General features: G+C 43.0%; 1 protein-coding gene across 1 annotated transcript in view; it reads right to left on the bottom strand.

The window, feature by feature from the left end:
• Window positions 1-1,329: 1,329 nt before the first annotated feature.
• Window positions 1,330-15,505, bottom strand: part of LOC308333889 (gamma-aminobutyric acid receptor subunit rho-2-like) — a gene marked incomplete at its 5' end in the record, with an annotated part of 29,153 nt that continues 14,977 nt past the window's right edge. The window contains 7 exons of the mRNA XM_080790403.1: window positions 1,330-1,793; window positions 5,139-5,356; window positions 5,565-5,717; window positions 7,549-7,689; window positions 8,236-8,318; window positions 10,082-10,305; window positions 15,373-15,440. Of these exons, the coding sequence (XP_080646529.1) occupies window positions 1,458-1,793; window positions 5,139-5,356; window positions 5,565-5,717; window positions 7,549-7,689; window positions 8,236-8,318; window positions 10,082-10,305; window positions 15,373-15,440 (1,223 nt within the window). The 3' untranslated portion in view covers window positions 1,330-1,457. The remainder of the gene's footprint in view (window positions 1,794-5,138; window positions 5,357-5,564; window positions 5,718-7,548; window positions 7,690-8,235; window positions 8,319-10,081; window positions 10,306-15,372; window positions 15,441-15,505) is intronic.

The raw sequence follows: 15,505 nt of genomic DNA, 5'->3' as shown, positions 1-15,505 counted from the left end.
ATAAAATAATGGTTAATGTGGTTAAACACTAAAGTGACACAGATGCTTTTTGCACCCTTTCTTTTAAAAAGCTGAAATTCTAAAGCTGCTATATTTTCTTTGACATTTTATAAATGTATTTATTTGTCAAAAAAAACCTTGTTACAATTGTTTTCATTTCTACTTGTACTGGTCAATTATTAACACTATAAGCTATTAACACTATATAAGCATCAGGAGCCATAACTCTGGCTTCATGCAGTTTTTCTTTTCTCTTACCATTATGTATGGCAACTAACTGGATGAAATTATGCTTGAAACTGCAATGGTATCCAATCAAAGTGCCACAAACACATGTTCACGTGTGTGTGTGTGTGTGTGTGTGTGTGTGTGTGTGTGTGTGTGTGTGTGTGTGTGTGTGTGTGTGTGTGTGTGCATATGCATGTCTGTATGTGCATGTACATTTATCGAAAAAACCGAAGACAGTTTGTTTAAGGCGCAGGTTTGTACATTTGTTACATCACTGATAAAGCTTTCGACAGTTTTATAAACCCCCTCAAGGAAATGTTCACATAAAAGCATACAAATAAAAGTAGGTGCATTACAACACTTGCTGCCCGGGACCCAAACTGGTGAAAATAGCAGATCTACAAGCACACAACACGACGCTTCGCGCCGTGCTCACTTCTTTTTTTATTCATGGATTTCTTTCAATTTTTTTAGATATATATATATATATATATATAAAATATTTTAATCGTTTGAAATATGCTTTTTCAAATGTAGTGACCCATAAAATTGGTCCATGACCCAAAAATGGGTCCCGACCCAGTGCATTACAGCAATTCACATGTATATGCTGTCATATCCCAGTTGTCATATAATGGCATACATTTCTATCATCATAGCATAAATACTAAATTAAATACCTCTAGTGAATGGAGAAGCCAGTAATACATAAATAGTCCTTTTTGTAATTTGTAAGTAATGATGCATTTCAGAATTTTCAGTAATTTGCCACTTTCTCCAGAGTCACTGTTTCTGTTCCAGAGCGACGGTACAGTTTGTCAGCGTGATGATAAAAGCCTCCACAGGCTATACATTACATGTGGAAGTCAAGTGGTTAGGAACGTGAGCCATGTTGTGCTCATACAATGATACAACAGAGGGAAGCTGAACAAGGCAGTCCAGTCCAGCACAGAGACTTGAGATATTCCTTGCTCATGAAATTGTCTGTTTGCGCCTGACATGGAGGGTCACCCACATGGGCCTGTTAGTGCGCAGTCTTCAGTATGCAAGATGGGGAAAAAAATCAGCGTCTTGTTCCATCACAGACTGTGTTAACCACTTTTGACTTGGCATCCTTGCCAAAAATGTTCAACATAGCTAGATCGGCTAGATCTACAAGCTTGCAGCGTGTCACATCGTGACACATTGTGAGCTTGTAGATCGGCTAATTTCGATTAAGATGGGGACACTCAGCAGTAGACTGACCAATAGATCAGGTTAAAGAAAATGTAAGAACCAGGGAAAATAACGCGAGAGTACGTGTCTATGGTGTGAGTGTTCTCTATCCGGAACCGGAATCCGAGAAGGCCTTTCTTTTTGGTGGCCTTATTGGACTCGGTATCCAGGGCCAGGTGCACCACCATGTGTTCCGGCTGCTTCTCTGGCGGGTCCTCCTCGCTCACGTGTCCGGGAGACTGCGTGTACCCGGCCAGGCTGTTGGTGTCCACCTCACTGTACGTCCCGTCCAGCATCATGGTCCTGGCGTGGGACATGCCACAGGTACAGGGGAGTGACTGTGACGCGGCCTGGGGGGTATGAGTCACAGAGTAAACAGATTATGGTCATTGGTCATGTAAAGAAGTTGAGTATATATGCCCCAGATTTGAATCACACATTTCACCAAAAGCGATTTCACTTAGCGGTGCCACAAACGCTAGTAAAAATGCCACTGTTTCTTATAGAAATGCAACCAAATTGAATACAAATGATCGTGGGTGTCTTGTGACAATGAGCATGAACAGGTTTGCCATACCATACTGTCAAAATGGCATATCTATCTAATAATTCTAACAATGTCTGAATGTCAAAAACAGCGCGTTACCTCATCATTAACTGCACAAATCACTCCCACTTTTCACACAGGCATGGACCATAATTATATGGAGGTCTTAACGGAGCCCTTTTTCCCATTTGACACATTAATGATTAATAATGAATTTATTAGTGAATTAACCTTGCACCCTCACACACCTCCGTCCCTTAACAGGCCACCGTTCTCACCGTTACCCACTGGCATGCTTCCTCTAGCTACCGCCGCAACACAACAAAAAGTGCCCTATACAATTTGGCACAGCGTGTGTGTGTGTCTCCTAATAGACAGCACAGCCGTTTATCCGTTTATTTATCTGTGGTCTATCTCCGACCGAGCCACACTATTAGCACACATCTCTCCATGCCAAAAAAAATCTGCACGCTCCCACAATCCGGCTAGGCTACATTTTACCGATTTTACCGATGTATTTTACTGTACAAATATTGTTTTTACATCACCACACGATCCCACGGCCAAACTTACTACACTTCTCCACCAGCACAGAGGCCAGCCATCCGAAGGATCCTCCCCCTTTCACTGCTCCTGTGTATGATGTGACCTGTGAACTACTCTGCACTGTCTCCCACTCCACCAACAACAAACAACAACGACTCATGCTTGGACTGGAATACTCTGCCATCACCCCCCAAAAAACGCATCATGCCAAAAAGAAAACGCACCGCACTTTCTGAACGCACGCGTGACGCCAAACATTTGCGAGCCAGTCGTGCAAACGACACCGAATCAGTTAAGCAGCTGCATATCTGAACACATTTAATCGTTTGCACGCAAGTGCATCATTGCTTCTTTATGTGCTTGCGTGCGCATTTCCCAACTCTGTGATTTATCCATACATCGCTGTGTGTGTGTGTGTGTGTGTGTGTGTGTGTGTGTGTGTGTGTGTGTGTCGCGTCGCCCTCCAGCTGCAATTGCGAGTGTGCGCAATTCACACTCACGCACTAATCCATCCCATGCACATTATTATTCGCCTATATTTACTACAGTTATTTACTACAGTGCGCCTACACGCTGGGTCCAGTGTTTGTGTGTGTGTGTGTGTGTGTGTGTGTGTGTGTGTGTGTGTGTGGCTGTGTGCGCCCTCCCTCCCCCATGGCGCTGGTGCCGTGGAATCTAAAAAGAACAGTAGGCTACTCTTTCAACCTCACGACGGCCATTTACACAAAGCACGACCGTTCACTTACTCAATTAAGACATCTGTTCAAAAATATAATATATATATTTACTATATAGATAGATTTCTTTATTTTTGTGTCATGCACCAAAGGCGCCCAGCCCACATGGGCTTACAGGACACACCATATCATTGCATTCAATATTGCATTGTGTACAATAAACAGATATGTTTTGTTTTTTATTTCTATCATCTTTTAATGGTTGGGGTAAGGTAAGTTATGAAATTAGGCAAATGGCACAGTAAATGGTTCACGTACTGTAGATGAAGTACAAAAATGAATAAAATGTCATCTATTCAAACACACCACAAAAACAATTGCCATGCTTGTAGTTGTATCATCTGGGGCTATGCTTGCTCAAATCAAGTCTGTGCTCTTTTAGTGAATCTGAGCGTGTTATCCATACCTTTACCTCCACTCGTTTGGACTACTGTAATGCACTTTATATTGGCTTAAACCAAGCCTCCATTGCTCGGCTTCAGTTAGTCCAAAATGATGCGGCACGTCTCCTATGACAGGAACTCGCAGGCGTGACCATATACTGTACACTTCACTGGCTGCCTGTTCGATTCAGAATTGATTTTAAGATTGTTTGTTTGTTTTTAAATCACTGAATGGTTTGGCACCTCAGTATCTCTCAGAACGTATTGATGTTTATACTCCCCCAAGGTCACTGCGGTCTGCGGGCCAGTTAAATCTTAAGGTCACAAAGAAGACCCGCTTAAAGACCAGATAGGTGAAGCCTTTTCTATCGTAGCCCGCACATTATGGAATGCACTCCCCTCCCACGTCAAACTGGCCCCTTCCATCGAGACTTTTAAATCTCGCATTAAGACCCACTTATACTACCTTGGCTTGAGTTTTTATGTTTTGTTTCACTGTCTGCTGATGCTGCTTGATTCTTCAGCAATGTGTCACTGTTTTGGGTTTTTTTTACTGTGCGTTCTAGCTGTTTTTCTGTGATTTAGCTAGGAAATTAAAAAGGCTTAATATAGGCTACTACCCTTTCAACCTTTTGTGAGGATGAAAGCCCAGTGATCCCACAACAATAGTGGTGAAGAAGAACATAAGTGGAGCACACAACTCTAGTTGCAGCTGTGACACCAGTATATTAAGCTTCAGGCTCATCAAGGCAATATTCTGAAAGTGTTTGCAAATAGAAACAAGAGGCATCCAATCCAATTTGTGAAATATATTCTTTGAGTGTCTTGAGTGTACAGGGTTTTATGAGGTCAGATCAACATATGGAATGTCAGAACAGGTCAGCTCCATATATGGAGATCTAAGGGTGGCAGCGGGGGCAGTGTCTTGAGTGTACATGGTTTGATGAGGGTCCAGGTAGGGCCGGGCCTTAACTTTCGGGCCTGTTGATAACTCTAGTTTTCGCCAGCTGCCGGGTACGGCTACACTAATAACTTTGGGGCGGGCCCGTCTAGAGTTTGAATGGACAGGTATCAAAAAGGGAGACATCGAAAAGGAAGGACGGGTGGGGTGGAATCAACATAGGTCAGCTCCATATATGGAGACTAAAGAGTTTGAGGTTAGATGTAGATGCAGATCTAGGTGATAATCCAGTCTTCTCCATGTATGGCTATCCGGGGTTTGATGAGGTCAGTGTCGTGATCGTCATATAATAGAGACGGCCATATATGGAGCGTGTCACGAGGCATGACTGACTGACGACCTTATGGTGGCGTGACGTGTCACGAGGCGTGATGGACTGACAACCATATATGGAGGCGTGACGGATCGACAGACGGACGGACTGACAGGTTTTCATAGTAATCTGTGACATACGGTCGCAATTAACGCAAGCCTACTTTGAATCATAAATTAGATCATGAAAAAGAATCATTCCACCATACCTGACGTGGCAGAGCTTTCACTTTCTCTCTGAGCTTCCGTTCTTTTCCGTCCCTAACGGTGGTCAGATAGTTGACAGCGGCGTACTCCAGCACGGACAGGAAGACGAAGACGAAACTGACCCAGAGGTAAATGTCCACGGCTTTGATGTAGGACACCCTGGGCATGGAGGCGTTGACTCCAGTGATGATGGTGGACATGGTGAGCACTGTGGTGATGCCTGAACAACAAATTAAATGACATAGGACAAAACTGATATTATATCAAGTTTAACAGTGTCGCACCGCAGCGAGGAAATGGCCATCTACACGCTCACTTATCGCAATGTGATTTGTTGTGAGCTTGACACAATAGAAAAGGGCAATTATTATTTTTTTGAAGTAGACAGTTGTCTGTCTGTCTGTCTGTCTGTGCGTGCGTGCGTATACCTAGTGAGACTCTGGCTGGCACAGCCCTGCGGTCGATCCAGAAGGACACCCAGGACAGCATGACCATCAGAGTAGCAGGAAAATAGGTCTGGAGCAGGAAGAAGAAGATGTGTCGACGCAGCGTGAAGTTGATGTACAGGCGATTGTACCAGCCTGAGGAAGAGGAGAGGGGGATGAAGGCTGTTCTTTTAGACGTTGATTCTTTTTATTTTCATGATCACATTATTGGGGTAAAGGGGGACCTGGTGAATCCCACTGGGTGAAGTTTTCAGCTTCACCCAGCTGATGACTGCTGACGGTTCTGATGAGTGAGCAGCATTTCTCAATCTTTTTTTCTGAATCCAATAAAAGATTAGGCAAAAAAAAAATCTCTGAAAACCACGGTAGTTAATTTATGTTCTTGCTTATAAAACATCTCCAAATAACAGAACAAGAGGCGTTCTTATTAGTTGTTAAACTGTAAAAAAAAAAAAAACACAGAAGAGAATTATGGAATGTGATATGTTGTTTATGAATCTGTGCCGGGCAGCTGTTTTTATTTTATATATATATATTTTTTTAATACAGTTTTTTCTCTGTTTCTGTTGGTAGTCGAGGCTGCCAGTTCCCATCAGATGTTATGTGTGCGGGAGATCCGACTGTTTCTGACCGTATGTACATATGTTTTAGGACCTAAGTCTAAGATGTACATTGTACATGATAGCCTTATTCCAGGAGAAGGTCATCATTGAAGGTTATTGAGTTGGCAGCCGCAAATATGTACAGCTCTCTATTGAAGGCAAAGGCTGCATCAAAGTCGTACAATTTGTCACACACCTTACTGCAGTGAAATTTGTTCTCCGTATTTGACCCATATCTTGGAGCGGTGAGCCACAGCCGTGCCACACTCAGGAATAATTTAATTAGTTGATTTGACCCCCCAATCCAACCCATTGATGCTGAATGCCAGGCAGGGAGGCATTGGGGCCCATCTTTACAGTCTTTGGTATGCATCGAACCCTGACCTCCCAGCTTCAGAGCATGTCGTTCTGGAAGAAGCTGTGCAGAAGGCGTGTTCAGGCAGAAGTTGGTCTCTATGTCAAATACTTTATTGTGGCGACCACTCCAGCTCCCAAATACAGACATCTTTGACCGATGATGTTGGTAGTCTGAAATGATGTAGTGTGGTGGAGTGCCTCTGGTGTTAATTAATTGACCTGAGACCAGATTCTAGAAAATGTCTTCTAAATCATGAGTTTATCTGTATTTGGCCGCGGACCCCCCCCCCCCATCTGAAAATATGTTGTTCCAGGGACCCCCCGAAGCAAATATTTGAGTTCAAGGTTTCATGACAAACTTTTTTTTTTTTTTTTTTTTTTTGGTTTTATGACCTCAATTACACCAAAAAAAACCTGAACTTTGAACATTCAGTGGATATTCTGCGGTCTGGGGTTTTCACTATGTTCTGAAGCCTTTTGAGCCACAATGAAAACAGGCAAAACAGTGAAAACAGTGACATCTGTTGGCAAATCACATTGATGGGATTTAGTCATCAGGAAAATCAGAGCTCTTGTTTGAGCCAGAAACCCGCAGACCACAGAAAATCTAGGCTACTGAATGTTAAAAGTTCTGTTTTTTTTGGGTGCAATTGAGCTCAGAAAAAAATTAAGAAAAATTACAAAACCTTTTTTTAAATGTCACAATCCCGTTAAAAATGTTCGCTGTGGCCTGGGCCAGGGCTCAATGGTCCAGGCACCTTGGCTGGTAATCCAGTCTGGCAGTGTGCCGCGGGTTCGACTGCCAATCTCGACGGCCTTTACTGCATGTCGCCCCCCCCCCCATCTCTCTCCCCATTTCCCGTCAGCCTGTCTGTCCCTCCATTAAAAAATATAAAATAAAGGCGAAAGCCACAAAAAAAAAACATTTATTAAAAAAAGAGATTTGCGCCACTGTTTGGGAACCGCTGAGCTAAATGGGTCATATGATGTCATGTATCCTGGCGTACCTGTGCTGCTGTAGTACGCCAGTCTGGAGCTGGTGTGGAACTTCTGGATGAGGAACTGAGAAAGGGAGATCTTGTCATCGGTGCTCAGGGACTCGTCACCACTCTTCCAGTACAGCATCAGGTCCTCGTCTGTGTACGCATCTGTGTAGCAGGACCGTATTATAATTAACCCATGAGATCAGATTCTAAAAATGTCTTCTACCTACTGACAGTTTTCTGAAAAAGCTATGTTTCTATGTCATTTGTTCTTCGATTTTTCAAAGATAGCAGACCTACAAGCTCGTAGCGCGCCACTCGATGGCGCACTATGAGCTTGTAGATCTGCTATTTTTCAATAGCTAAAGCATAACATAATGCTAACACCAAAAGGGGTTCCCGCCCAAAATGAGTTAATATTAGTAGTAATATTAGTGGGGCTTAGTAGCATATGGTATTCAAGAGTTTGGAGATGAGAAATAGGGCTATATCTTGCACCATCCCTTAGCCCTTATCCCTAAACTTATTTGCCATTTTTTACTATTTTGAAAAACATTTTTAAATAGTTCAAATGGCTGATCTACAAGTTCACAACGTGTCAATGTATATCGGCTATAGTATAGGGATAAAGGGTATAAGGCGTGCCCAAGATATATAGGGCATAGTCTTTTGGTTTCCCTAAAAGCTGGCGTCTTGTGTTTAAGAACTTACAGCTCTCCAGTTCCAGAGTGCATGTCTGTGAGTCCAAAGGAAAACGGCTGAAATCCATATTGCAGGCAGACGTCACTGTGACCCTGGTTGAAAAAAAAAAAAAAAAGAACAACAAACATACACATCATAAAAACTCAACTTTCTTGTGTTATCAACTAAAACTATTGTATGGAAGACAGAATTTGAGCTGTTCTAAGATTTGGGTAAAAGTCTGGTAGTCTGTCAATTGAGAGAAGAGCGATTCAGAATGGCTCTGCTATACTGTAGTACAGTATGTGCTGCTGTTTTTATCACTACCTGCATAGGAACTCTTCTGGCTCATTTCATTACTATTTTAACAGCTTCATGTGTAATTATGATATATTGTATATTTCTCCATTACTGATACTAGAGCGGGGACCGTTGGGCACTGGCCTACTTGGAACGATGCAAGTTGGGAATGCATGCCCCACTTAGTTATTATGGCTTTTGTGCTGGCTCTGGACAACCGGCTATCCGACGGACTCGACACCGGGCACTGCACTCCCCGTGGTGGTGTGGAGCACGTGTGTCAAATTTGAAGTCGGTGGGGCGAAACACACACACACACACACACACACACACACACTTATGCCCATATACATATGGAGTTCTTTGTCAGGCATGCCCAAATATGAATGTCAGAATATCATTGTGATATAAGAACAGGCCAGCTCCATATATGGAGTTATAGGGGTGATTAGGTGTGATCAATTGGCTAATTTGGGCCTTGTCCAGAGCCTGGGCAGAGTATTTTGTGGTGGTTCTGTGTATCTGATCTATATAGATATGGCATTGTGCCTTATTGTTATCTGAATTTGTTTTCCTTATTTCTTTATGTCTCTGTTCTTCACCCTGTTCTCGTAACAGTAAAATCTGTGGACTTGTGAAATAAAGTTATCACTGAATGTGACACAGAATATGAATGTGTGCCACAATATCAATCTGAATCTGTACAACCACTTAAGCCCTATACTGTAGGTATATTGTGGCATACAGTGAACGCTGAAAATGTACACGCTCACCACAAGCGTTGTGAGCTTGCAGATCTGCCATTTCTGCCAGTGGTTCTCAAAGTGGGGTCCGCAAGGGTACCTTGAGGGGGTTCCAAATGGACCTTTACAGGTCTGTAACGCCGAGTGTGTGCACACTCTTAGAGTTATAGGAGTCCTTGAAATTTAAAAAGTTTGAGAAACACTGATATACACATTTTGTATTATTATTTTTTTATTTAGGGGAAATTGTCGCCTGTAATGACATGCCCAAAACAGGGACACCAGGAGTGGATAATATCCCTGCAGCACTAATGAGATATTATATACTCAAAGCCCGGGGCTACGGAGACCCCATACTGAACTCATGGCTCAGGAAGGCCACCAGAGCCCTGAACAAGAACAAAATAATACAATCAACACAAAACAAACTGCATTCAAACTGGAAACGCCTCTTTGTAGTTTTCGCTCTCACAGTTACTTGGACAAATATATATAGTATATCAGAACCTCAACCTGTGGGTCAGGAGGACCCCCAGGAGGGTTCCAACATGATTGTTTGGGGGTGGGTCTCCAGATGACAGTGAAGTGACTGACAAGCTGTGGAGCCATCTGCCATCTTTTCACAATATGTATCTGTGGAACCGAAAATGTAATAATGCCTCAACTCACTACATTCCAGGTGATTATCAGTAGGGATGTCCCGATCACGTTTGTTTTTACTCCCGATCCGATCATTTGATTTTGAGTATCTTTCAATACCAATTTTTCCCAATCCAATATTTATGTTTATAGAATACTTGTGCCATATCACAACAGTACAACATCCACCTCACCTCAGGCTGTAGAGCACGTGTCCGTCGGGGAAGACGCGCAGCATGATGTTGTCCGTGGTGGTGTCGTGGATGAAGGACCTCTTGGAGTGGACGAAGAAGACGTCGGGCACCCAGATCTTCTTGACCAGGCGGCCGTCGAACGTCATGCTCTTGTTGGTGGTGCTGGGGAAGGCCAGCCGCTCGTCCTTCCAGTAGTGTCTCAGGTACAGCGTCATGGTGAAGTCCTACAGCCGCAGGACGCACGGAGAAGACACAAATGATCAGATGAAAGCAGTGCTGTAAAGTACTGTAAATAAGTACAATTCTGAGGTGTTTTTTGAGTGAAACATCATTGTGAAACTGCTATTTTCACAAGTTTGAAAACGTTGGCATTCCTACAGCAGGGCTTAGTTATGGAACTGCCTCCAAACTGACAGTGACAAATGTAGTTTACTGCTCATCCAACAGGCAAAGCGTTGCAATTCTCTCTTGGCAGGGTTTATGGGTTAGGGTTTACATGATCTTCATTCAGTACTACTTGTCAACCAGTAGGTGTCCCACCTGACAACAGGGTGTGTAGTGTGTACACTGTGTACATTTCTCAATGAAAGAATAGTAGTAGATCTAAGATTTGACTCAAAATAAATTGCATTAATAATCGTTCAAGGTTTTTATGATCCTTATTCATCCAAATAACATGTTAAAAATATATTATATATTAAAATATATAGTATTTTTAAAAATCGCCATAGCCTTTTGCCCAAATGTGCCCAAATGTGATGAGGTCAGCACATTTGGGCACATTAAGGGCAAGTGGCTATGGCCAAATTTAGCCCAAGGAGCGTTTTTCATGCAAAACTAATGCTTGAATGGATTCAGAATCATGAATAACCCCTGACACATTACATGCTACTTAAAGAATAATTCAAATTAGATAATTTATTTTGCCTTAGGCTATAGGTTTTTCCCTTACGGAGCTATGTGTGTGGCTGGCTCACCACTGTTTCTGCCTGGAAACTCACTGGCTTACTGCACTGGGATTACCCTGCTCTGACCCTGCATGTGCTTTCTGGATTATCAACATCACTGTTGGACAGAAACCTTGTATCTCCATATTTCCCCTTTTAATATATTTCTGTAAATTACCTCATTGAACAAGTGTCGCACGAAAGTACTGAAAATCTACAAGCTCACAAACACGTCGCAATGCGATTATTGTTTTAAATAGTAATAAAAAAGGAACGCTTTTGGACATATGAGGTTTACCTGACAGCGACCACTTGTATGGATTGTTTAGTATATGGTGTCGACATACTCTAAGCATGGAACATATGTTAACTGAGCATGGAACATATGCTGCCAGCTTGTAGATCTAGGCTTTTTTTTTTTCATTTATATATTTCAAGGGGGGGATCATTTTGAATCATTTCAACAACACAAATCTTTATTTATGGCTGTCCCTGGCATAAGATATTTTCATATGGGGGTCCGTGACCAAATTACTTCAACCCCCCCCCCCCCCCCCCCCCCCTTGCAATGCACACACATGCTATATGCTCCTGAAGCGTCATGGCTCTGCCTCTCGACATGGGAGAACATATCCTCCATCCATGCCATTCTCCTCACATCATTACATAAAGGGAGACATGGGGTGGAAGAAAGCCTGCTGGGAGTGAGGCATTCTACTGGCACCCACTGCAGAGACATGGTGTTATGTAAGACATCATGTTTATGTCTCTGAATTAATGGCTCCGAGGAACAACTGGTTTGTAGGCTTGTGGTATGTCAAGTCTGTACATTTTTATTTTTTATTTTACTTTATTGCCTTCAAACTGTAACACCCAGGGCAGGATTTACCACAGGGTGTGTGTGTGTGTGTGTGTGTGTGTGTGGGGGGGGGGTTTCAAAAATAATAATAATGATGAAATTGTAATAGTTATTGTACATTTAGTTTTATTAGGATGATATTGCCGCTCCCCCCAGATGTTTTCGGCCAAAACAAGCCTGCCGCATGGCCACAAGGGCCCTATAAATTACTCTAGCCCAAGGGCCTCAATTCCTATAAATTCGGCAGACCGGCACTGTCTGTAGCTGACTGACTGTCTCAAGTATACTGTCCATATGATTTTTAAGTGGTGCAACCACTTCCTTAAGTAGCTCTGTGTGTGCCTATAGCTGGCTGGCTGGGTGGCTAGGTGGGCTGCTGTGTCTGAGCAAAGAAATTGCATTTGGTTGGTTTTCAAAACCAAGTCTCACTGTTGTGCAGCCTAACACACACATACATGGGCGTTAGTTAGCCCAAACATTTTACCCCCCCATAACGTTGCGAAGAGCAACGTTTGTGCCTGAAAATCACTCTTACCTTTGTACAAATGCAAAATCTAAACTGCTTTTAATTTTGCCCCACTTGTTTGTGAGGTGTTCGTAACCATATTAAACACCGAAACCGCTTATTTTTCAATACATTTTAATCCCCTCTGTCCATACTCTGTCTCGGAATCTGGCGGCCATCTTGGTTTTCTCTACATTGTAAATGCGCAAGAGAACCCTGGCCGCTAGGGGCGCGGCCAATGTTCTGTTGCGCATTTACAATGGAGGATTCCGAGACAGAGTGGATTAAAATACCCTTTTTACTGGAAAAATAAGCGGTTTCGGTGTTTAATATGGTGACGAACACCTCACAAACAAGTGGGGCAAAATTAAAAGCAGCTTAGATTTTGCATTTGTACAAGGTAAGAGTGATTTTGAGGCACAAATGTTGCTCTTCGCGACGTTATGGGGGGGGTAAAACGTTTAGACTCTCGTAGAGAGATTCGTCAGAATCGAAAAAAACCTCTACGTTTGGGCTAGGAGTTAGTGGTTCATTCAAGGTCTGGTTCCGGCCCGACACCAAATTTATCTTCTGGGTCTCGAGCTGTAGAAGTTTAGGAAGCTCTGTCTGGTTATCCAGCTGGAAACAACAGATGAAGGGGCTGTAGCTAAAAATGGCATATTTATCTTTGTTTGTTTATGCTCCATTATCCTGAGCAGGACTAAAAGAAGCATGTTGTTGCGTGTCATTGACTGTTGACAGAATACGATCTGGGTAAAGCTCTAGTGTAAATGATCCCAGCTCGGCTGGCAGCTCCATTGACGATGATGGGATACAGATGGTGCCTTAATCAGTTTAGTACTCATGAGCTGACCAATGAGGTGTCCACTCCCATGCTGTTAATGAAGAATGGTTGTAATGCTTCGTTGTTAGTGTGCGTGTGTGTGTGTGTGTGTGTGTGTGTGTGTGTGTGTGTGTGTGTGTGTGTGTGTGTGTGTGTGTGTGTGTGTGTGTGTGTGTGTGTGTGTGTGTGTGTGTGTGCGTGTGTGTGTGTGTGCGTGCGTGCGTGCGTGTGTGCGCGCCTGTTTTAATGCTGCTCAACAGTGTCACTTTAGGTCGCCCAGCAGTATTGCAGCTGTTCATACTATTCAAACATACATAGTCAACACACATACTCCAATCATGTACATAGGAACACACAGGTCATTGTGTGGTGCACTGCTAAACAAAAATGGAATTCACAAACATAAACAGTAAACCATACAATATACAATGCAAACCCTGAAAAACATCAGCACCATGAGGTGTCCTAACCACTTCAGCCCTACAGTATATACTTCGTTGTACGAAGAATAGTGAAAATAGCTGCAATCTCACAACACATTCCAATACAACACGTTGTGAGCTTGGAAAAAGTTTGGTATTTTCCAAATGGTTTCACCTATAATGGCATGCCCAAATTAGGGAAGCAAGGTTGAAAGCAGCCAAATACCAAGTGGCCAATTATAGGTAAAAGCAAATGACCATAGACATTATTAGATAGTCAATTCAAAGTATGTTTAAAACAGTGAGTTTAAAACACTGATAAGAGCTGTCAATGTCTCGCCCATGCCAGTGGGAGCACACCTGCACCTGGTTCATCTCTAAGTAAGCACATGTGTACGGATATGGACCGAACCCTCTGACTACGGCTTGCTAAACCCCTCTCGGAACCGACACTCCGACGACGTCCCTGCCGGGTACCTTTGCCCCCGTTGCTAATTCCCTTCCCTAGCTTGATAATAAAACCTGTCAAAGATTGTTTTGGGACTGCCTGCTTTTGGGTCCTATTTAAGTCTGGTTCCTGACAGTCAAAGTAAGAAGACAGGGCATGCTTAGCGTCATGGGAAATATGGAAACACAATGTTTTTAATTCATTCTAAGCCTTTCATCGGAAAGGAAAGGCTGCTATATGTAACTCATTTCCTTACCCGTAAACCTCCCGCTGTGTGTCTTAGCCCTGGTGCTAACAGTGAGTTTAAAACATTTGACAGCAACAGTGATAACAAGAGCTGTCCATCTCAAAGTAAGAAGACAGCACAGGGCATGCTTACACAGTTATGAAATGGATCTAATATCCACAGGTAAAATATTCCAAGTCTGAAGGAGCAGAAGAAAATAGAGCCGAGTGCCTACCATAACTGCCTAATAATTGAAATAAATGCTGAATGAAGGCAGTGAATATGTCCATCTTAGACAGAACAATGTTACGTACTTACGTTCCATAATTATGTATGTAAATGATGTTCTATTTTGTTCTACTATTACATTATCAGTGCCAGCCCTGCGATGGCTGTGAGAAGAGCACACTTTGTGTGTGCACAGCTTTGTGCACGGTTTGGTTGACTAAAGTCGCATTCACACTCTAATTCGGTAGACTCGATGCGAATGGGCGGAGAAGTTGCATAACTTTTGCATATTTAACACCATAAAAATATATACTTTGAGTAATATAATAGTTAGGACTTTAGGACGTAAACTGATGGTAACGTGGTTACCGTGTGATCATCGGGGACTGGATGTGTGTGTGTGTGTGTGTGTGTGTGTGTGTGTGTGTGTGTGTGTGTGTGTGTGTGTGTGTGTGTGTGCGTGCGCGCGCATGCGTGCGTGCGTGCGTAATAACGCACGCAAAGTCTACAACTTTACCAACTTGTTTCATAAAGTAGCGGCTAGCCTACTAAAGCCTACATACATTAAATAAACCTTGTAGGTTAATAAGAGTATAGCCTACTGTCACAAACACACATACCACTTTTATCTGACTCCAGATCAGCGGAGCCGCCCGTCAGGATTCAAGGTCCAGGTCTGTACTACAAGCACAAACACTTTATGCAACCTGTAACATTGTGCAAATGTGCGATGGAACCTAATCGCCTCCATTCTCTTGCTATATATCCTGTACACTGCATTGTTCGGGTGTGTAACCTTCAGCATAAGCCTATGCCTATGAAAAGCCACTTACCATGTCTACCTCCGATATGCTGTCCAAACTCTCCACCTGCACGTCCACACCGACAGGAACAGCCGGGCCTGCATGAGGGTTCACAAAACAAAGTCAGTGTTGCCAAGCAACCAGGTCTATGAAGACATGCCCA

Source organism: Protomyctophum bolini (assembly GCF_963924005.1).
Source record: "Protomyctophum bolini genome assembly, chromosome: 19".
In the NCBI taxonomy this organism is placed as follows: domain Eukaryota; kingdom Metazoa; phylum Chordata; class Actinopteri; order Myctophiformes; family Myctophidae; genus Protomyctophum; species Protomyctophum bolini.
Note: the sequence above shows the minus strand (reverse complement) of the source record. Positions and strands in the feature narration are given on the sequence as shown.